The 22,981-nt window shown below is 38.0% G+C and overlaps 1 protein-coding gene across 3 annotated transcripts in view; it reads left to right on the top strand.

The window, feature by feature from the left end:
• Positions 1–22,981, top strand: part of PLCB1 (phospholipase C beta 1) — a 746,923-nt gene that overhangs the window by 492,397 nt on the left and 231,545 nt on the right. For all 3 annotated transcript variants that reach the window (XR_014831904.1, XM_021077401.2, XM_021077400.2), the window contains exons 5-7: positions 15,243–15,322; positions 17,318–17,371; positions 18,931–19,006. Coding sequence is in view for 2 of the 3 variants with exons in the window: in XM_021077401.2 (XP_020933060.1) it covers positions 15,243–15,322; positions 17,318–17,371; positions 18,931–19,006 (210 nt within the window). In the remaining variant the exon portion in view is untranslated. The remainder of the gene's footprint in view (positions 1–15,242; positions 15,323–17,317; positions 17,372–18,930; positions 19,007–22,981) is intronic.

Genomic DNA, 22,981 nt, shown 5'->3' on the forward strand with positions numbered 1-22,981 from the left:
TATCATTTATGGATAACAAGGTTAGTACCCACATGCTCACTGGAAAAGAAGTCTGCAAGCTGATAAATCCTACTCCCATACTCAGAGCTCCCAGCCAGCCCTTCTATTGCCCCATCTAAGATGTGAACTAACAGTAAAATATACATAGGCTATTCAGAAAGGGTATCATACTGAATTATAAAGGAATCAAGATGAATAAAAAGAGAAGTAATGATGGAAACACAGGGATAATTAAAGAAACAATTTTTAAAAACTAGAAAGTATCTTCAGAGAGAATTTTCAATACATTTTATCCTTAAGGAAAGAACAAGATGTTATGAAAAAAAGGTAACAGTGCCACAGGTGCGGCCCTAAAAAGACAAAAAATAAATAAATAAAACCTATCGTATAATCATTAAAAAAACATAGGTAACAAAAATAAGAAAGCTTTTTTAGAAATCAAAAATAAGATAATGGAACAATAATCAAAACTCTCCTGAACGGTCATAAGAGGAGATGAAGAAAATCTCCCAGAATGTGAAACCAAGCAATAACAATAACAACAATAAAGTCAGAAAACAATCGAGTGAAAGGTAAAAAGAAAGCAAGAAGAGAGAAAAGAAGGTACAAGCATAATCAATCTACAGAAGACAGTAGCCAATGAAAAGACAAAATAAGATGAAAATATGAAAGACATAATACAAGAAAATATATGAGAGCTAAAGGAAGGTATTGGTCTTGAGGTTGAAATAGAAAATGTTGGTTGGAATGGAATAGGCTCAGGCAATATGAATAAGAAGCTGGAAGATAATCAGATAAATGAAAAGGGCTTAATTTTCTTCTCCCAAAAAGAAATTAAAGTTGAAAAGGGGATAAATGTATAAGAAATTCACTATCCAAATATAAGCTATGCTGAAGTATACAGTATTTTCAACAACTGGAGGAGTAGGCAAAAAATATCCACAGTGTCTTGGTATTAGGACTGTTCCTTTTGAAAGCCATGTCGTTCATGGTGTTGGAACTATAGCAAGTATGATAATCAAAGTGTAATATATAGTTCTGCAGAATATTATATTTGCATTTTTATAGTCACGTAAATTTGTATTTTATTGTCTTAAAATTTTTAGAATCAATTTGTGTGTAAATAATTGAAGCCAGTTATGGACACTGGACAGATAAAAACATTTCAACTTTGACAATTTAAAAAGTAAATTTAAGCTAACAAGAAATGGAGGTAAAAGAATTGGTGGGTAAATGTGTTTCTCAGAGAAGTCAAGGGATAGTGTACTTAATTGATGGATTAAGAAAAGGTCTAAGTATGTTGCTTGAGGTTGTAGAGGGGATGGGGAGAAAAGAACACTAGTAAAAATTTTATCAGGAGTAAGGTGAAAGGACAGATGGGAGATGGGATAAAAGATTTAAAGCCTCATCAACCAGAGTTGGATGTCAATAGCTAAATTCTAAAATCAGTCAATCAAGAAAAAGTAGTATAAATATATTGTTTAGAAATATGGGAAGTTCCTACATGGCTCAGTGGATTAAGGATTCAGCATTTTCACCAAGTGGCTCAGGTCATTACCGTGCTGGGAGTTTGATATATGGCCTGGAAACTTCTGCATGTCTTGAATGTGACCCCCCACAAAAAATATGGAATTTACCCCAAGAACTTTAAGAAAAGGAATGCTGAAAATACTTGTCCAGAAGCAGTATAAAAGTGTCATACATAATCATTGACTTTTGATATAACCCCTCTGGACAATTTTTTTCAACTAGTTCTGTATGTATTTCTTTGATAAACAATTAAATTTTAGATTTCTACTATTTACTGATCATTTGTTGTGGCTGTCACTGGTCCAAGCATTTAACACGAAATGTCTTACTCAATTCTTACACAGTCTTAATGTTACTGTAATAGGAAAATTATAAAAGTAAATAATATTATTACTTCCATTTTATAAGGCAAATGAATATTAGGTTAAAAACAACAACTTCTCCAAGATGATTCTATCAGGCAGGGGTTATATTTGTCCTTGAATAATAGAAAAACCAAACTAAAAGATGGCTTAGATAAAGAAAAGATTTCTTATTTATTTGCCTTTTGTTTGGTTTTGCTTCCCCCCCGCCCCCTCATACAGCAGGAAGCCTAAAGGCAGGTGTTTTCTGACACTGATTCACTGGCTCAAGGATAAGAATCCCTAGACCCTCTGATTTTCATGGCCTTTTCTGCATAGATCAAAGATGTCTCTGCCACTTCAGCCATTGCATTTGTGTTCCCAACAGCAAAAAGACAGGAGCCCCTACATCAGGCAGCTACACTTTCCCAGAACCCCCCTGCTGACTTCGGCTACCGTGATTTACCACATGTCATTTCGCCACGCTAGCTGCTGAAGTGGGAAAATACGGATATTTCAGTTATTATATTTGCTGGCATGAATAATGTCAGGTTCAGTGAGGAGGGAAGGAGAAAGTAGAAATTAGGTAGCACTTAGCAGGGATCCCACAGCTAGAGAGTAGCAGAGTAGGGTTCTAAAATCCATTGAAATATATTTTTAAGTAAACTAGCAACAGTATAAGAGTCAAGATGAAGCATTAATTAAAATGATACCAGTATTATAATTTTAAATTAGAAGACAAGCACAAATTGTGTTTAAGGTTCACCCTTCCATAGCCTCTGTGGGCAGTGAGGATTGACCAAAGGTGAGGCAACCAGAACTAAGGTCAAAGAATAGTCCCCATAGTGAAGGACCAACAGGGGAGAGCTGCTTACCAAGGGCTAAATACCCCTTCATTTAAAGAGAAGAATCTAGCTTGCAAAAAGTATTAAAATATATATGGAGGTTAATAATTAAGCTTATTTAAAACAAATTGGTTTCCAAATGAGAAAATTATATTTTAGCAGAATTCCATATATTAAGTTATAAGTTAATGAGCAAGTACCTGTGTGTACTTAGTAATCAGTTTCAAGGAAAGCAGTTCTAATTTTGTCAAATTCCATTTAACGAATAAGCAACACTACTTAACTCCCAAGAAATTATGATTGCTCCTCCTTTTGCAGCTTAATATACATCTTACTAAGGAAATTAGCTGGGTTTTTTTTTTTCTTTTACAATCTTTTTTCTTTTGATCTATTCCAATAGAATAACTTTAGGAGTTCCAGTCATGGCTCAGTGGAAACGAATCTGACTAGCATCCATGAGGACACAGTTTCAATCCCTGGCCTTGTTCAATGGGTTAAGGATCCAGCATTGCCATGGGCTGTGGTGTAGTTCGCAGATGTGGCTCAGATTCTGGGTTGCTGTGGCTGTGGTGTAGGCCAGCAGCTACAGCTCTGATTGACCCCCATAGGCCACAGGAGCAGCCCTACAAAGAAAAAATTTTAAAAATTATAAAGCATGGCTATGATTCTCTCTCATTTATTCATTCATTCATGCCATCCACTCAAGTCAACAAGTATGGATTTATTCTTTAGTGTATAAAAAGAATGGATGCAGGACTGTGAGATCCCACACAAGCTGTGGAATGACACACATCCTTTTCTTCCATCTGCTTTTCCACAGTAGTCCTTTGAATGGATTTATGTAACGTTTTCTGTACTCTTCCATTCGTCTGCTCACTGCTTCTCCCCCAGTTCCAAAGATTTGCTTCCAGTGGATATTGCTAGGCTCTTATCCAGATGGATTTTTCTAGAAGTAAACCAATTAGAGATCGTTGCCAGGATTTTTCATACTGAAAGTAAGGAAATCATTCATACTCTCTGGTGGTGGGAGATGCCATATGTGACAATTCTTGATGCAGTTGGTGGCCATGAGGAAGAAGCTGGTCACTCAGGAACAAAGTAATGCTTTCAGGCAGATAGCAATGAAAAAACAATGAAGAAAATCTTGCTGCCATTCAGACTCCTGGATCCTGATTATCTTATATTATACATACATTCTTTTGCTGCACTTTGTCAATTTTTTCTCACTTACAGGAAAGAACCAGTGTCCCAGGGAAATTCTCTTATTTCCTAGGCTAGTTTGAGTTGTGCTTTAGTCAACTGTACCCTAAAGATATTTGAATCACGTGGCTTGGAAATAACTCTGCACCTTTCCTTGATATTACACCATTTGAGTAATATGATTTTCTAGCATCCCAGTGCTCAGAAGATTGGGTTGTAATATGCTTCTGGGTTTTCATTTTGTGTTGGTAATTACATTTGAAAACCATTTCTCTTTAAATATGAGATGAACATTCCTGAAACAAAGGAACCGTGCCAGATTTTTTTCCAAAATTCTCAATGTTCTAAGTAGACCTATAAATTCAGATACTCCTCAGACATCCTTTTCTGCTTTTAATGAAAGTCTTTGCAGCTCACATACCATCTTTCACCATAAAAATATTCTTTACTGTGCCATTAAGACAAATGCATGGCAAGATGAATTCTGATACATGCCAGCAGGTGAGAGAAACGTGCTCAGCCAGGCGATGCAACTCGGAATGAGCCATGCAATGTTCTTTCTTACTCAAATCCCAGACTGCTACCTGCTTACGAGCAGAGGTAATGGGAATGGCACCGTTATCGATGACAGCAACAGGGCTTTGCCAGTAAATGGAAAATAGAGAGCTGTTAAAATTGTTAGGACCGTCATATGTCTCACAAATATTAAAAATTTCTGTTTTAAATTATTTATTCCAGGAACCTCATAAAAATTAATTAAATATTGATAGATTGGGGCTTCCAAATCAGGAAGTACTTTGGAAATACTAACTTTTAGATTATTATAATTTGTCACTATTGACTTCATTGGGGTAACCATTGGCTCATAATTGTTTATATAATTATAGATTTATAAATATATGTGTGTGTGTGTGTGTGTGTGTATGATATAAAGAGAGGGAGAATGTGAGAGATGCAGTGTTCCTTTTAGAATATTGTCATTTCCCCAAAGAACTCACTGAACAAATACATATTTGGGGGGACAGAGTTCACATTCTGTGCCTTTTCTGCATGACTCCAGCTGCTTGGTATCAAGTCATGGACTGGGTGCCTCACATGCCACAGTCACGGGTGACATTTACAAGACATAGTCACTATGTGTGACTGTTTCTGTCAATAGGACTGAGACTGACCACCACTCAAATCTTAAACAAAAATCCTCCTCTTTGAAAAACAGTGAGTACAAGTACCTAAAAGAAAAATGGGTTAAGAATGTGAACAGGAAATTTGCAGCAAAGAAAAAGTGGAACAGCCCTGACATACATAAAAAAGGCTTGTAGTTCCCACTGTGGCCCAGCTGGTTAAGGATCCAACATTATCTCTCTGAGGATGCAGGTTCAATCCCTGGCCTCATTCAATGTGTTAAGAATCTGGTGTTGCCACAGCTGAGGCATAGGTTGCAGATATGGATCCAGTGTTGCCATGGCTGTGGTGTAGGCTGGCAGCTGCAGCTCCGATTCAACTTCTGGCCCAGAAACTTCCATATGGCACAGGTGCAGACATGGGTGTGGGGAAAGGCTCAACTAGGCTGGTAAACCAAGGATGCCAATTAAGACCACTTCAGGGTCCCACGTGTACCCATCAGATTTGCAAAAATTTTCTGAAAGGCAGATGATAGGAAATGTTTTTGAAAATATAGAATAATATAAGCTCTGTAAGAGAGAGCTGCCCAAAGAAAGGTAGAGTGTCCTTACCACTTTGGTGAGCAAGCAGGAGTGCCTGGTCCTGAAGAAGATGCATGGATCCTAAGAATACATCATGATATTCATCCTAGAGAATCTCCTGAATGTGGCTTGAGGCAACACAAAGTAGGTTTGTGCAAATAAACATTGCTGAAGGAAAAAAAAACATATGTCCATTGACAAAAGAATGAATTAATAAATTATCAGTTCCTATAGTGGAATAGTTTAGTAGTTAAAATTAATGACCCGAATGTACATGAGAAGCAAGGACACATTTTAAAGACATAATGTTGGTTGCAAAAAGCCATTGGCCGAAGAATACATCCAGTATGATATGATTTATGTAATAATTTAAATAAACGTAGAGGGATCCATACCAGGGACTGGCATGTATTTTTCTGTAAAGAGTGCAATAAAAAATCCTCCCCTTTGAAAGACAATGAGCACAAATACCATTGACTCATAAATACTTTGCCCTTTGGGAGTCCCCTTTTTTTTTTTTTTTTTTTTTTTTTTTTTTTTTTTTTTTTTTTTTGGCCTTTTCTAGGGCCACTCCCACAGCATATGGAAGTTCCCAGGCTAGGGGTCTAATCACCGGCCTACGCCAGAGCCACAGCAATGCCAGATCCAAGCCACATCTGCGAACTACACCACAGCTCACAGCAATGCCGGATCCTTAACCCACTGAGCAAGGCCAGGGGTCAAACCTGCAACCTCATGGCTCCTAGTCAGATTTGTTAACCACTGTACCACGATGGGAACTCCTGGGAGTCCCTTTTGCAACTACTCAACTCTGCTTTGGTAGCATGAAATCAGCTATATATATAGTATATAAATAAACGAGCATGGCTGTGTTCCAGTAAAACTTTATTTACAAAAACAGGTGGCAGGAATTCCCTGGTGGTGCAACAGCAAGGATTCGGTGTTATCACTGTAGTGTGTTGGGTCACTGCTGTGGGAAGATTCCATCCCTGTCCAGAAACTTATATATGGCAAAAAATTAAAATTAAAATGTAAAAAATAAAAAACCAGCTAGCAGGCTGTCTTGAACCCTCAGGCATCCATTTGCTGAACTCTGATCAAGACCATTCTCCTCAGAATAGCACAGGAAAATAGCTGTGGTATTGATACCTACTTCTCAAAAATAGGGCTTGCCGCTAGGAAGGCAAGAAGAATGCAATCAGAGAGAAGCACAACATAAAATGAGACTGCATTGCCATATCTTAACTATATACTTTAAAAAGCACTAAAGCAAATATCAAAAAATGGTTTTATCTATTAAATCTTTTTTTGTCTTTGTAAGGCCACACCCAGGGCATATGGAGGTTCCCAGGCTAGGAGTCGAATTGGAGCTGCAGCTGCTGGACTACACCACAGCCACAGCAACTCAAGATCCGAGTCATGTCTGTGACCTACACCAGAGCTCACAGCAATGCCGGATCCTTAACCCACTGAGCAAGGCCAGGGATCAAACCTGCGTCCTCATGGATAATAGATTCATTTCCATTGAGCCATAATGGGTACTCCCTACATCTGTTAAATTTGGATATGTGTTAGTGGCACTATTCTCTGTATTTTCAGGTATAACAGAGATATATAGTGCTGAAAAAAAAGGAAAGATAGAACAAATACATTAAAATATTAAAGAAAACATGCATGAGAAATATCTGCAAGAATGATATTTCTTCTAGAAGATTCTGTCTTTGTCTGCAGACCCCTTGTGGTTATAAATTGAGCCAAAACGTTGAGGTGTGAATTGCCAAGAGGAGAAATTTCTCTCTGTTCTCAGGACTAGGAACAGTTGTTGAACAGCTGGTGTTTGGATCTAAGGCAATTGTGAAGCATGTTATGGTTGACTCTCTTTTCGCAAGAGTTCAAGCAAGTTTGAGTAAATCTGTGAATTACCTCCCTCAAAGTTCCAAGACCTTCGACTTACCCTGCATTTTGTGATAGACCTCAGTCTTCTCTCCATCTTATCATTTCTCCTCCACCATCATCATCATCACACCATAGCAGTAAGGTGTTTACTTTAAAAACTTCAGTGTGTTTTATCAAGCTGCAGCTTCTGAAGTGACAAAAGAGATTGATCCTAAGGCAGAAATGTCACTTCTGAAGCTTCAGGGTTTAAATAGCAGGGGCTGAACTGAGCTATTTAAACCGGTGGCAGTCATCAGAGTTTTGCCTCTGAAAGGAGAAAAACAAATCCTCTAGATTAAAAAAAAAATAGGAGTTCCCATCGTGGCTCAGTGGAAATTAATCTGACTAGTATCCATGAGGATACAGGTTTGATCCCTGGCCTTGCTCAGTGGGTTAAGGATCCAGCATTGCCATGAGCTGTGGTGTAGCTTGCAGACATGGCTCAGATCCCCTGTTGCCGTGGCTGTGGTGTAGGCTGGCAGCTGTAGCTCTGATTTGACCCCTTGCCTAGGAATTTCCATATGCCCCAGGTGTGGCCCTAAAAAGCAAAACAAACAAACAAAAAAGAAGCTGTCCTTTCAAAGTCAAGCTAACCAGGGCCCTGAGCTGGATTTATGAGAACACTGCCAGAGTGGAATCTGTCTACCCTGTGGCCAAGCATCTGTCCTAATCACTTGATGGGCCCAGGCTGCTTTAAGTTGCTCTGGCCCCATCTCTTAGCCATGTTGTTCTTAATAAAACTACAAGGACTTTTTGGCTATTCTAAAGCAAATAACCAAAATAATTTCTTTATTTGCTTGGTAAGCAAGTAGACAAAGACTAGAATAGTGCGTCCTGGAGTACCCATTGTGGCTTAGTGGGTTAAAAACAGAACACAGTGTCTGTGAGGATGTGGGTTCAATCCCGGGCCTTGCTCAGTGATTTAAGGATCTGGCTTTACCACAAGCTGCAGTGTAGGTTGTCGATGTGGCTCGTGTCTGGTGTTGCCAGTGCTGTGTTGTAGGCTGGCAGCTGCAGCTCCAATTCAAGCCCTGGTACAAGAACTTCCATATGCAGCAGGTGTGGCTGTTCAAAATAATAATAATAATAATAATAATGTGTCCGAAAGCTAGTCATGGGTCACCATACTACTCAAAGTGCTACCCCTGGCCCAGCAGTACCCTTAAACTTTAACATACATGAAATATAGAAAAGTTTCCAGAAAAAAAAATGCAGATTCTGAGTCAGAGGATCTGGTGTGGAGCTTAAAGTCGTGCATTTCTCTCAAGTTTTCGATCAATGCTGTAAGTCCTCTTGCTGCTCATAACATCATCCAGCATAGACCTCTCTTGGGATAAAGATTCTTTGTCCCTCCCCCTCCCCAGTCCTCACCCCTTCTTTCCTGGACCCCTACCCAGCATTTGCATCTAGTATTTGCATTTCAGCAAGATCTCTAGTGATTTGTTGAGACATGAAAGTTTGAGAAGCCCTGCTCTAGAATACATGTGAGTGAATTTCTCCAATGCTTTGGTTGCACATGCCCTATTTTTTTTTTTTTTTTTTTTTTTTTTTTTTTTTTTTGTCTTTTTAGAGCTCCACTCATGGCATATGGAAGTTTCCAGGCTAAGGGGCAAATCAAAGCTGCAGCTGCCAGCCTATCCCACATCCGTAGCAGTGCTAGATTCGAGCTGAGTTTAATACCTACACCACAGCTCACAGCAATGCCATATCCTTAACCCACTGAGCAAGACCAGGAGTCAAACTTACATCTTCATGGATGTTAGTCAGGGTCGTTACGGCTGAGCCCTGATGGGAAATCCTGCATATGCCCTAATTACACAATGTAGCTACTTCTGGTACCCAAAAGTCCTGGCATTTGTTATCCTGCTGATGCTACCTCTAGCAGTGCTCTGCCCATACCCCCTTCAATGCTTTCACAATTTCCACACACAAAATCCAAGTGGGTCTTTACTTCCAACAGCCAGCACCCATGTATCTTTGTTGGCTGTGCCCTCTGGATTCTGGAACCCACTTTGCCTGCTATCAGGGAAGCAGAAAGTGGCTGGGGGTTTCCATTCCCTTCCAGCAGCCTTTACCCAAGACTAATAGAGAGAGGAATCGCCATACTTCAGCTTCCTTGCCGCTCATCAGAAAACTCCACTTTGCTCACTTAAGTATGATAATCTCTAGGTCCATCCATGCTGCTGAAAATGGCGTTATTTCATTATTTTTTATGGCTTACTAGTATTCCATTGTATATATGTACCACATCTTCTTCATCCATTCCCCTGTTGACAGATGTTAGGTTGCTTTTCAATGTTTTGGCTATTGTAAATAGTGCTGCTATGAACATTGTGGTGATGCAAGTATCTTTTATGGTTTTCTCTGGATAGATGCCCAGGAGTAGAATATTGCTAAATCATATGTTAGTTCTTTTTTTTTTTTTTTTTTGTCTTTTTAGGGCTTCACTCACAGCATATGAAGGTCCCCAGGCTAGGGGTCGAATTGGAGCTGTAGCCGATGGCCTACACCACAGCCACAGCAATGCCAGATGTGACCACGTCTGCAGCCTACACCACAGCTCATGGCAATGCTGGATCCTTAACCCACTGAGCGAGGCCAGGTAACAAGCCTGTGTCCTCATGGATGCCAGTCAGATTCATTTCCTCTGAGTCACGACAGATATTCCATATATTAGTTCTTTCTATGTTTAGTTTCTTGAGGATCCTCCATACTGTTATCCATATTGGTTGTACCAATTTACATTCCCACCAACAGTGTAGGAATGTTCTCTCTTCTCCACACCCTCTCTAGCGTTTATTGTTTATAGACTTTTTGATGATGGCCATTCTGACTGATGTGAGGTGATATCTCATCACAGTTTTGATTTGCATTTCTCAAATTAGTGATGTTGTTAATATGGACTCTAAAAACAGGATTCAAATGAACTTATTTGCAGAACAAAAACAGACTCATAGACTTTGAAAACAAACTTATGGTTACCAAAGCAGGACAGGTGGGAGGAGGGAGGGACTGGGGGTTTGGGACTGGCATATGTACATTCTGGTATATGTACATTCTGCTATACAGCCAAAGGAGACCTGCTGTATAGCACAGGGAACTCTACTAAATATCCTGTGGTAATCTATATGGGGAAAGAATCTGAAAAAGAATGGACATGCACATGTGTAACTAAATCACTTTGCTGTACAGCACGAAGTATCACATTGTAAATCAACTATACTTTGATAAAACTCTTAAAAAATAAAATTAAAAAAAGAGAAAACTTCACTTTGAGAAAATCTATACAGAAAGGCATTAAGCCAACATTACCATCTGCAGGAGTTTGCTTGGTATTTTACCATTCTGCCTTCTTCTCGTCCAATCCTGCTCACACCCCTGTAATGTTTCCAGGAAATACTTTGTAATAAACCCATTTTTCATAAATCTTTGTCTTGGGGTCTGCTTTGGGGGAACCCCAAATATGATACATGTCATGAAGTTCCTGTCAGGCCTCAGTGGTTAATGAACTCAACTAGTATGCAAGAGGACATGGTCATGTGATCCAGCAATCCCACTCCTGGGCATATATCCGGACAAAACATTCATTGAAAAAGATACATGCACCTCTATGTTCATTGCAGCACTATTCCCAATAGCCAAGACATGAAAAAACCTAAATGTCCATTGACAGATGAATGGATTAAGACGTGGTACCTACAATGGAATATTACTCAGCCATAAAGGAAAACAAAATAGTGTCATTTGCAGCAACATGGATACAAGTAGAGACTCTCATGCTAAGTGAAATAAGTCAGAAAGAGAAAGACAAATACCATATGATATCACTTATATCTGGAATCTAATATATGGTACAAATGAACCTATCTACAGAAAAAAACAAACTCATAGCCATGGAAAACAGACTTGTGGTTGCCAAGGGGAAAAGATAGGGAGTGGGATGGATGGGGAGTTTGGGGTTAGAAGATGCAAAGTAATCCATTTGTAGAGGATAAGCAATGAGATCCTGCTGTATAGCATAGTGAACTATATCTAATCATTTGCGATTAAATATGATGGAGGACAATGTGAGAAAAAAAACTGTATGTATATATATATGTATATATATATATATATATGTATATAAAATATCTAATTGGGTCACTTTGCTGTATAGCAGAAGTTGACATAACATAAATCAACTATAATTAAAATTATTTTTAAAAAAAAGAGGACATGGGTTTGATCCTTGGCTTTGCTCAGTGGGTTAAGGATCTGGCATTGCTGTGAGCTGTGGTGTAGGTCGAAAATGCAGCTTGGATCCTGCATTGCTGCATTGGTTGTGGTATAGGCAGGCAGCTACAGCTCTGACTTGACCCCTAGCCTGGGACCCTCCAAATGCCTTGGGTGCAGCCCTACAAAGACAAAAAAACAAAAACAAACAAACAAAAGATACATGCTGTTTTAGCTCAGTGTGGTACAAAGACCTGTACCCAACCAAGAGTTAGATTATTTCCAAAGTTTCCTTGGTCACTGCTTTAGTCCCCGAATCTTTGATTCGATCTAGGTCAGATCTTCTGCATATCACAAAAGACTGTAGGAAGTCAATGGATTCTAGGAATTCCACACTTGGGAATTTAGATGCTCGCATTCCGAGAATGTGATGAAATAAATTATGTTTTACTTTCTGAATGAGCTAACCGTGGCTGTGCCATGAAGGTGGTGTTGATGCTGTCTTTCAGCTGGCTTTATAGAGAACTCACAGAAAGAGCTAAGGATATAGAAGACCTACACTGACCACTGCTGCAGCCATAGCTCCCAACTACGTGTAGCTGTTGAGCGCTTGAAAGGTTGCCAGTGCAAACTAAGATGGACTGCAAGTGCAAAATTCCCACCTCATTTCAAAGACTAAGCCCATAAAAAGACTATAAAATATCTCAGTAATTTGTATGTTGATTATATGATTAATAATATTTTTGAAATATTGGGTTAAGTAAAGTATATTCTTAAATTATTTTCACCTGCTTATTTCTACTTTTTATAAAGTGGCTACTGCATTTTTTTTTTTTTTTTTTTTTGGCATGCCCTTGGCATGAGGAAGTTCCTAGGCCAGGGATCAAACCCATGCACAGCAGCGACATAATCGCTGGATCCTTAACATGCTGAGCCATGAGGGAACTCTCTGGAAATTTTAAATTGTATGTGCGGCTCACATTATATTTCTATTGGACCAGATGTAATGGAAGTCTTAGCTTTCAAACTAAAAGGTCAGGCGCAGTTAAATCTCACCAGCTCTTCATAATGTCTTACTGTACCTATTTCTGGTGTAGAATCAGCCCACGGTAAACACAAAATGGTACATTGCCCCCAATTATAAATGCTTTCACCAATGCATAAGGTTGCCATGGAGCTGGAAAAGTCTGAAGTTTGACCCATAGCCTGGAAAATGCCATACCAGATACATATTTTAAAAATCAGTGCCAGTAGTTATTAGCCGTAAATAATCTATTTGAGAAATTTTGTTTTAAAGCTGTTAAAAAGTTATTGCAGGGAGTTCCGTCGTGGTGCAGCAGTTAACGAATCCGACTAGGAACCATGAGGTTGCGGAATCGATCCCTGGCTTTGCTCAGTGGGTTAAGGATCCGGTGTTGCCTTGAGCTGTGGTGTAGGTTGCAGACGTGGCTCGGACCCCGCATTGCTGTGGCTGTGGTGTAGGCCGGTGGCTACAGCTCCGATTCGACCCCTAGCCTGGGAACCTCCATTTGTCGTGGGAGTGGCCCTAGAAAAGGCAAAAAGACCAAAAAAAAAAAAGTTATTGCAAAACTTTTCTGTGTGTACCTCAAGTTTGCTTCACTTTCTGCTCTTCAGTGCTGTCTTCCCTAAGCCCTCCACCAATAGTCTATAGAGTCCAAGGTTTCAATATTTGACTGGACTGTAACAGTTTCCTAACTGAGTTCCCACTGTTTGGTTTCTCACCCTCAGTTCCACCCTGCACTTGGCTGCCAGATAACCTCCTTAACATACCATAGAGCCCTGGCTCTCCTTACCTCTTACCCTAAAAGAAAAGCCTTCAGTGATACTAGACTTTTTGCTAAACTCTCTCCAGAAAACTGAACAAGACATTAAATGCTCTCCTTACTCTCACCTCAACTCTCCTATTTTGTGGTAACTTCCCCTCTTTCTTCCAATTCCCTTTAGCCCATGCCCCATTCCCACTGAATCCTGACACTAAGACATACCCCATGGAATAGTGGGAATCTTTTTATAGCATATACAATGCTGTCATCTCAGATTTTCTTTCCTGAAGTACAGGTACTTCAAGGGATAATTTAAACTGCTTGATCGCAATCATTTGTGCAAAATTGATTTTCATTTAATATTTATGTTGTCCTGCTTAATTTTATATAACCTCAGAATGAAAAAGGCTTCAAGGAAAATTAAAGATTTTTAATTTGAGAAGTTACATATGTGCACTTGAATTGATAATAGTGTCTTTCACTGATAACTTAATTTGTGTGACAGTTTTTACTGTGCTTATTTTTTAAATAAACTCAATATTTTAAAGTAAAAAACAAAAACCAACCAGGAGCTCCCACTGAGGTGGCTCAGGTCACTGAAGGTGCAGGTTCAATCCCCACTGGGCACAGTGGGTTAAAGGATCTGGCATTGCTGTTATCTTCAGCTCAGATTTAATATGCCGGCCATAAAAACAAACAAAAACAACCCAAAAAAAGCACTGCCTAGAGCACCCTCTTTCCTCTCCCAACACTCTATACCCCAAATTCTACCTCAAATGTTACTGTATTACATGACAGCATATTATCAATGCCTTAAATCAGGAGGCAAAACACAAAAGACCAACACAACTACAGCAGTAGAAATAACAAAACAAGGTGGAAAAGCTGTTAAACTAAAAAAAAAAAAAAAAAAAAAAAAAAAACATGATTTCATTGAGGAGAGAGCCAAGTCAACTACATCAAATGATTACATTATTTAGTCCTTATGTCATCTTCTATTAGAAGTTTTTTGTTTTGTTTTGCTTTGTTTGCTCTGGCCCAGAATGTTAATTGTGCATTTAACATTATCACCCAGAATGGAACTTCAAAATTTTTTTGTAGATTTACTCTTTTCCATTTTCCTGGAAGCCAAGAGATATCAGTGGTGAATGGTGTGAGGTAGGGATTGAGATTAGGACAGTAGTAAGGGATTTATCGAGCTGGTGTAGAATATGACATTGCACTGGATATTGTATGGCATTGTGACTGCAACCAGTTTAGAGAACTACTAGAACTGCAATTAACATTTAAAGATCAGATTGCTGGGTATAGCTACTTTGGCTTGACTGGTGAAATAGGAAGACCCTATTTGCAGGTGTGATGAAAATATATTTGGCTATATTTTAAACCCTTTATCTGTTTATATTCCAGGAAAATAGTTAGACATGCTTGGATATTAGAGGCAACACACCAGTTATTTATCTGTAGGTATTTTTTAAAGTAGATAGAATTTTGTTTATGGATAAAGAACATTTCCTTAGGAAAGGAGTAGTCACTCAGGATTTGAATTTAACTATATCATTTTCACAGAAAAAATAAAAAACTTAGGTGTACAAATTGAGCTAATTTGTCTTCCTAGTAGCCTGGCTAAAAACATGTGTCTAATGACTGTACAGTATTTAAGCTAGCACGAGTGCGATTTACATTTTTCAGGAATGGACAAATGAGGTTTTCAGTTTGGCAACAAACCTGCTGGCCCAGAACATGTCCAGGGACGCATTTCTGGAAAAAGCGTAAGTAGCTCTAATTTTATTGCTAAGGGTGTTACTTCATCTGAGTCAGTTTCCTTTCTCCTTTGTGAGTCTTTTGTTTATGCTCCACTGGCTTCTCACATTGATAAACATAAATTTCCCTGTGGGACTTGTTAGAGAACTGATATGTCCACTGTTTGGAATTGGAAGACTTCCAAGAAAGCTGGCTCTGTCCTCAGAATGGCATATCCGCGTTACACTGTGCTCCGCTGAATGTCAATGCCTTTGACACACAGTAAGGAGATACTTCCAAATCCTGGCAGCTGTACTCAGAACCAAAAATTATTCATTTCAGAGCATCTTTAGTCCTACATCTGCCTGTGTTGTATCAATTATTAATCTGAGGAAGAGAATGAACAACATATGGGACTCAATTCTGAGTCTGAGAAATTGTGATAGATGCTACTTAAATCAATAGGCTGACGTCCTGATTCCTGCCATGATAGACCACTGCAGCAAGGGTTAGTAAGAAAAGAGAAAAAGGATGTAGAGGAAAGAGCAGAATGAAAAAGAAAAGGAAAGAGAGCAAAACAGGATTACTCAATAGCTCTGGAATTACACAGTCTCTTCTGAAATTTATTTGACCAAGGAAAATAATGATCTCTGCCAGATGAGCAGCCAGGAAAGCTAGTTGTTTTCACTTTGGAAACTGTGGATGTCCAGGAGGCTGGGAAGCCTTGAAATCAAAACCACAAGCAGAAACATTACTAGGTGGTCCTTTATTTTATTTAACGACTTGCTCTCTTCGCTCTTCTGTAAGACATCCCATCCCCATAGTTCCAGACTGAAGACTCCAGCCCACATTTCCTCATACCCGTCCGTGAGTTCCTTTACTGTGTCTTCACTCAAATACTCTTTCATGTGATCATCTCATCACTTTACTTTGTCACCTTAAGGACCCTTCCTATATCCTTTTCCCTCTTCCCCTTCCTTTATTACTCTTTTTACATTTTCTTTGATCTTACCATTCTTCATCTAACAGACATTTCTAGAACATCTGTTGTGCCACATAATGTTAATGAAAGGTGAGAAGAGGTAAATAAGATGTTTTACCTGAAACATTGCATAACTTGCAAAACATCTAGTTGGCTCATCCTATTTACTGCAAATGTCCATTTCCAATAGCTATGTCCCTGTGAATAGCTTCTATGTACATTCTAGACCATGCTTTTCAGTGAACACATTATAGGCATTTCTGTTGCACCTACACCTAGGTATGGGATTGCTGTGTCATAGTGAGAGCAGTTGGTAGTCCCAGTTTGCACACCCATCAACAGAGTTTGTAAGCTCTACGACTCCTTCTCTCTAGCCACATGTCCAGAAGCAGCTGAAGAGAAAAATAGAGTTGTATATTGACACAATGGAATACTATAAAGTAATGAGAGGGAAAGATCTACAATGAAAAGCAAAAATATGGATGGATCTTTAAAACACAATATTGAGTGAAAGAAGCCAGACACAGAGTTCCCATTGTGGCTCATTGGGTTAAGGACCTGATGTAGTCTCCATGAGGATGAGAGTTCAATCCTGGCCTTGCTCAGTGGGTTAAGGATCTGGCGTTGCCACAAGCAGCAGTGTCGGTCACTTGGCTGGGGTATTGCCATAGCTGTGGCATAGGCCTCAGCTGCAGCTTCAATTCAACCCCTAGTTTGGGAACTTCCATATGCCACAGTTGTGACGATTAAAAAAAAAAAAAAGAAGAAGGAGAAGCCAGACACAAAAGAATGTGATTCAATTACATAAAGTACAAAAATAATCTGAGTTGTTCAAAGTCAGGATAATGGTTCCCATTTGGGGACAGGTTCTGGAAGTGGGCAAGAGAGGGGCTTCTTCTTGATTTGAATGCCGATTGCAGAAACTTGGGCAATTTGTGAAAATTCAGCAAAGAGTCCATATGCACGAGCCCTTTTCTGTGCATTTTGTTCTTCAATAAAAAGCTTTTTAGAAGTTAAACACTTGTTTCTGTTTCTCCAACAGCTATACTAAACTTAAGCTGCAAGTCACTCCAGAAGGACGCATTCCTCTCAAAAAGTAAGCTGCGTGAGCATTTCACATTATTCTCTTTTATTTTCCCCCTCAAAGATTTGAATCTGTGCCATGGCTCTGTTTTATTTCTCCACCGGCCCAAGTGGGAGCATGGGAATACATGGTAACCCCACCCACACACTGCTTATGCACCTCAGGGTAGCTGGTTTTCTCATAGAGATTTCCTGGGCCTCCCCTCTTTCCTGTGGCATCACTTTCAAAACACACCAAAGCAGGAAGGGGTTGGAGGGGGTGGAACTTTACTGCTAAACCCAAAAGACCATCTGAGACCCAGGTCTATTCTAGGAATGGAAACTGAGTGACCTTGGTGCCTCTTTCTACCACAATGACATTAGCCTCAAAGCAGGGGTTGCAAATTCAAATGTCAACAGAAGCCAGGCAGGGAACATACATGATGAAACAGCCCAGGAGCAGGAAAGAAAACTGAAGCATGAAATCCCATCAAAAGGAGAAAAGGACAACTCAGCTCCACCATGTTCCCTGTGGGACTGGTGGGCTCCAGACACTAGATTTCCTAATGTTTCAATAGAACTCATAAATCCAAATTATTATAGTACATTGTCCAGTACTTAAATTATATATATATATATATATATATATATAAAATGTGTATGTGTGTGTGTGTGTGTTTTTTAATTTTATTGGAGTATAGTTGACTTACAATGTTGTTAGTTTCAGGGGTACAGCAAAATGAATGGGTTGTACGTTTACACATATCTATTCCTTCTCAGATTGCTTGCCCACACAGGTTATTATAGAATATTGAATAGATTTTCCCATGCTATACAGTAGGTCCTTGTTAGTTATCTACTTTATATATAGTAGTGTGTATATGTTAATCCCAAACTCCTAATTTATCCCTCCCTCCCATGTTTCCCTTTTGATAACCATAAATTTGTTTTTCAAATCTGTGAGTCTGTTTCTGTTTTGAAATTAGTTCCTTTGTATCATTTTTTTAGATTCCACATTTAAGTAATATAGTATGACATTTGACTTTCTCGCTCTGATTTATTTCACTTAGTATGATAGTCTCTAAGTCCATCCACGTTGCTTTTAATACTAAACTACTAACCAAAGAAAGCACATCTCTAGACCGTATTCAGCCAAAAGCCTTTAACCTTTAACTTACTAGCTACCAATGGTCTTCTGCTCCTAAAAATATTAAATTAGTAGTAATAATTAATACTATTAATATATTATTATTAATAATATTAACAGTATACACCTTTAGAGCAGTGGGTAGCAGAAAGGAGAGATTGTTGTCAAGGATATTTATTTTAGTGCTTAATCCTAGAGGTTATTTAATGTTTTTTAATTGGGTCATCACCAGAATATTAATTTTTCTATTAGACACTTTGATTTTAAAAAGCACACACATAGATCTTTCAGAGCACATATGCTGATGTGGAATAATATCTTTAAAGTTCTTTAAAGATCAATGATAAAGAGGGTTGATTTAATGGAATGCTTCAGCTGGTGTTATCTACAAGTGTGATCCGCATGCCTTTTAAGTGTCTCTCACATGGTATGCTTTCACTTCACAGCATATACCGCTTGTTCTCAGCAGACCGGAAGCGAGTGGAAACCGCTTTAGAGGCTTGCAGTCTTCCATCTTCAAGGGTAAGCATGTTACCTTCCCCAAGCTAGCACCAAAAAATAGCCCTAAATAATCATACTAAAATAATACATCTTGTCCCAGTATTACCCAAACATTTTTTTTTAAATTAAGAAGCTCTTAGGACTTATTCATTAAAATTTACAATATATGAGAAAAAAAAAAAGGAGTTCCTGTTGTGGCACTGCAGAAACGAAGCCAACTAGGAACAATGAGGTTTCAGGTTCAATCCCTGGCCTCACTCAGTGGATTATAATTAGGAAGATTTAAAAGTATTAATTTCATCTTATCCTGCCCTTTTTAAACATCTAAGTTTAAGATTTAGAAGTTAATAAACAATTAGAATGGTAGTACATATGTGTAAGTAAATATATTAACATACCATGCAGGACAGTGTTCAAAAGACTTGCTGAGAGGGGTGCAGGATCAAAACAGGTGGGAGACTGCCTACTTTGTTCAATGGTGGTTAAACAGATGAAGGGACAAACAAAGAAGTAACATGCTTTTGGTTTTTTTTCCCCAATGCATTCAAGACATTCAATATACATTATCACATAAAATAATCTGCCTTCATTTCAATGCATTTCTACACACCTGGCTCTTAAAAAAATGAGATGTCAGCATTGTTTCTGGGGTAATAGAGTCTTGCATAAAACGTTTTTCTTGTGCTATATGCAGAATTCTCCTTTCTATTGCAAATTACTTTTATCCTAGTATCTAAGCAACAAGTAAGCAAAAATAACACTTATACCCAAAGAACCTTTGAGCCTCTTGAAACAAGCTGAGGTGACATTAAAGTTGCACTGAATGAAGCTGAGAAGCCATTCTGAAACCTAAGATTAAGTTATGAAAAGTATCAAGGGCTCTTGCACCAATTGCATCAGCCAGTTCTTCCTGTGAATCTTTTCCAGAAAAGTGAAGTTTAGGGAGTTCCCACTGCACCACAGCGAGTTAAAGTATCCCACATCATCTCTGTGGCGCTGGGATTCCATCCCCAGGCCAGCACAGTGAGTTAAGAATCCAGCATTGCCGCAGCTGCAGCACAGGTTACAGCTGAAGCTGGGATTCAATCCCTAGCAGGTGAACTTCCATATCCCTCCGGTGCAGCTAAAAAAAAAAAAAGAAAAAAAAAAAGAAAAAAAGTAAAGTTTATTGACAACTTTGGTAGGTAACAAGGAAAAAAGCGTAACTCTCCATTATCTATTTTTGGGTCTCTGCACCAAAAAAGCTGCTGACGCTTCAAACACTGGGCAGAGCTATGGAAAGTTTCCCCAAACATTTAACCTTCACCTTAATATGCAAAAGATAATGATCAGACTTGTTTATTATTGCTTTTTGGTTTGATGCTTTACATGAGGAATAATATAACATTTAAGGTCCTGTCATTGACTCAACAAATATTTATTGAACTCTTACTACGTGTTTTTCATCACTAAGAACATGGTAGGAGCAAAATGAAGTTCCAGTGCCAGGATTCAAGGACCATAGAGTCTCTGAGAGCTGGTCAGACATGTGACTGACACTGTAAATGGAGGGAACTCCATGAACAAAAGGCATGAGCCCTGCCATTGAGAATAAGAGAAGCTCATTCCAGAAAAAAGAAAAGAACATATACAAAACTCTGAGGCTGGAAATAACTCAGCATATTACAGAACACTGTATTTAAGCATGAAAAGAAATCATGAGACATGAGTTTAGAAAAAAGTGCAAAGAATTTTTTTCCTCTGTAGTTGCTCCTGATTTGACCTTTAACTGGAAAATAGCTTGCAGGAAAAAAATGATCAAAATTGTTAACTTATTATAAACCTATCTAAGGGAAAGAAAGACTAGGAAAATGAAGCTGAATAGAAAATCAAATCCATCAATCAACTCTCTGTAAATTGCAATTTTCTAAACAATTAGATTCTGACTATTCAGTCAATAGATATAAATTGAGTCTTTACAATCCACTATGTCTATTGGAGTTTCACACTTTCAGACCAATTTCAACTGGATTCAATTGAGATTCAAATAACAGAAGTTATATTTAAATTGAAAAAATATTTATCTTTCTTAAATTAAACATTGTGACAATTTTCTGAAAACAAATTGGAGATATTTTAAAAATATCATCAACTTCCATCATGAAGTTTTGAAAGCTCATTATTCATAGTAAAGTGTACTTTTATAGAATTAAGAATGCTATAAAAATATCTAAAAATCGAAGTCAGTTTTGGAGCTAGGAAATAAATGTTTCCTTGAGCTGAGCTGACTATATTTTAAATCCTTATTGTAATTTCATATGTAGAGAACAGTGGCTTCAAAATTTAACCACTAATTAGCAAAAAAAAAAAAAAAAAGGATTTGAACAAGAGGTGTTTTCAATACTCCACAGAAAGTAGAGAAGGTTACTTAAATGGCAGCTAGTACTGCGTATCTAGAGGCCTCATATAGCCGGCAGTGATTCAAACTAGATTTAATTGTGTTCTGTAAATAGATACATTACCAGAAACACAGTGGATATCCTGTTGAGATTTTTTAAACATTATCTTTGTGCACATTGTTAGGGATAATTAATGCACTTGAACTTGTATCCTGACCAACATGATCCACTGAAATAACACATTCCTTAAAGGGTGCTCCTTTAGAGATTTCAATTGCTTGCCAAAGTTACCTTAATTGTTAAAACTAGTACTCTCTCTAAAGAGAGACAAAGCAATTACTGTCTTCTATTAATAACCAAACAAATTCTCCAGTCAGATCTTTGAGGACATTTCCATATTCAGAAAACTACTACTTTACCCACAAACTTTTTGAGAACAGAAAATAGTTTACGTGCATCAAATTCCCTTTGAGGTTTATTAACTTGAAAAAAAGAAAAGAAAAAGAAAACCTCAGTGACATTTGAAATCATATTATAGTCTTGGCATAGCCTTGGCCTTTTAGTGAAGAAGATAGTAATAAATCCATGTATTTTTTAAAATAATACAGTTTACTACAGTTGTCAACATACACGTAATATGAAAGAAAATAGAGATTATTTTGGATTTAAAGAATTCCATAAATTTTACTAAAAGATACCCTGAATAAAATTTACAAAACAGCTTCTCTCAGGATAATTGTAATATGCTGCCTTTCCCCTATGCCCAGGATGTAAATGAGAAATACAGTTATTTATTCAGCTGTGATTCTTAAAACACTGACATCAAGATTCCATTTTAGAACCACACCAAGTATTTGATTCGTTATGAATAGTTTACTTGTAATTATTTCATGTACTCTCTGGCTAACTCAACTTTTGATTTATAGCTGTAGAACAAAAATACTGAGACTAGGTTGAAACTCTGAATTTCCTAGGAAATACTTCATCAACTAGTCAAGATAAAATAGGTCTGGGGACTCTTTATTCATTAGAGTCTACAGAATCAAATTAATATATTTTTGAATAACATGTTTATGAGAGTTAAATACCTATTTAGTATAGAATTATTGTTTAAAAGCTACAAAAATATAAAGGAGAAAGTACAAACATCCAAAATTTGACATGAAATTTAGTTTTATGGATTACAGTGTAAGTTAAGGAATCAAGCAACAAGGATTTGAAACATAGCAAACCACCCCCTGAACTTGAGGCCTTAGACAATTTCAACCTCCCAACTCCCTAGTATTTATATCTATAAAAGGGGTCACTAGTCATGCCAAACTCATAGCGTTGATATGGGATTAATGAAAACATTTAAGTAAAGCTCATAGAACCATACACTTGGCACACAGTAAGTACTCGACAAATATTAATTCTTATTATCCTCTGAGTATTTTTTCACATCTACATATGATTTTCTCTCTCTGTCTCTGTCTCTCTCTCTCTCTTTTTTTTTTTTTTTTTTTTGTCTTTTGTCATTTTAGGGCCATACCAATAACATGTGGAAGTTCCCAGGCTAGGGGTCGAATCAGAGCTGCAGCTGCTGGCGTACTCCATAGCCACAGTCTTTTTTTACTTT

Source organism: Sus scrofa, chromosome 17 (genome assembly GCF_054392235.1).
Source record: "Sus scrofa isolate SSC_HxYL_T2T_F1_AM1 chromosome 17, Sscrofa_HxYL_maternal_Yorkshire_Landrace_v2.0, whole genome shotgun sequence".
In the NCBI taxonomy this organism is placed as follows: Eukaryota; Metazoa; Chordata; class Mammalia; order Artiodactyla; family Suidae; genus Sus; species Sus scrofa.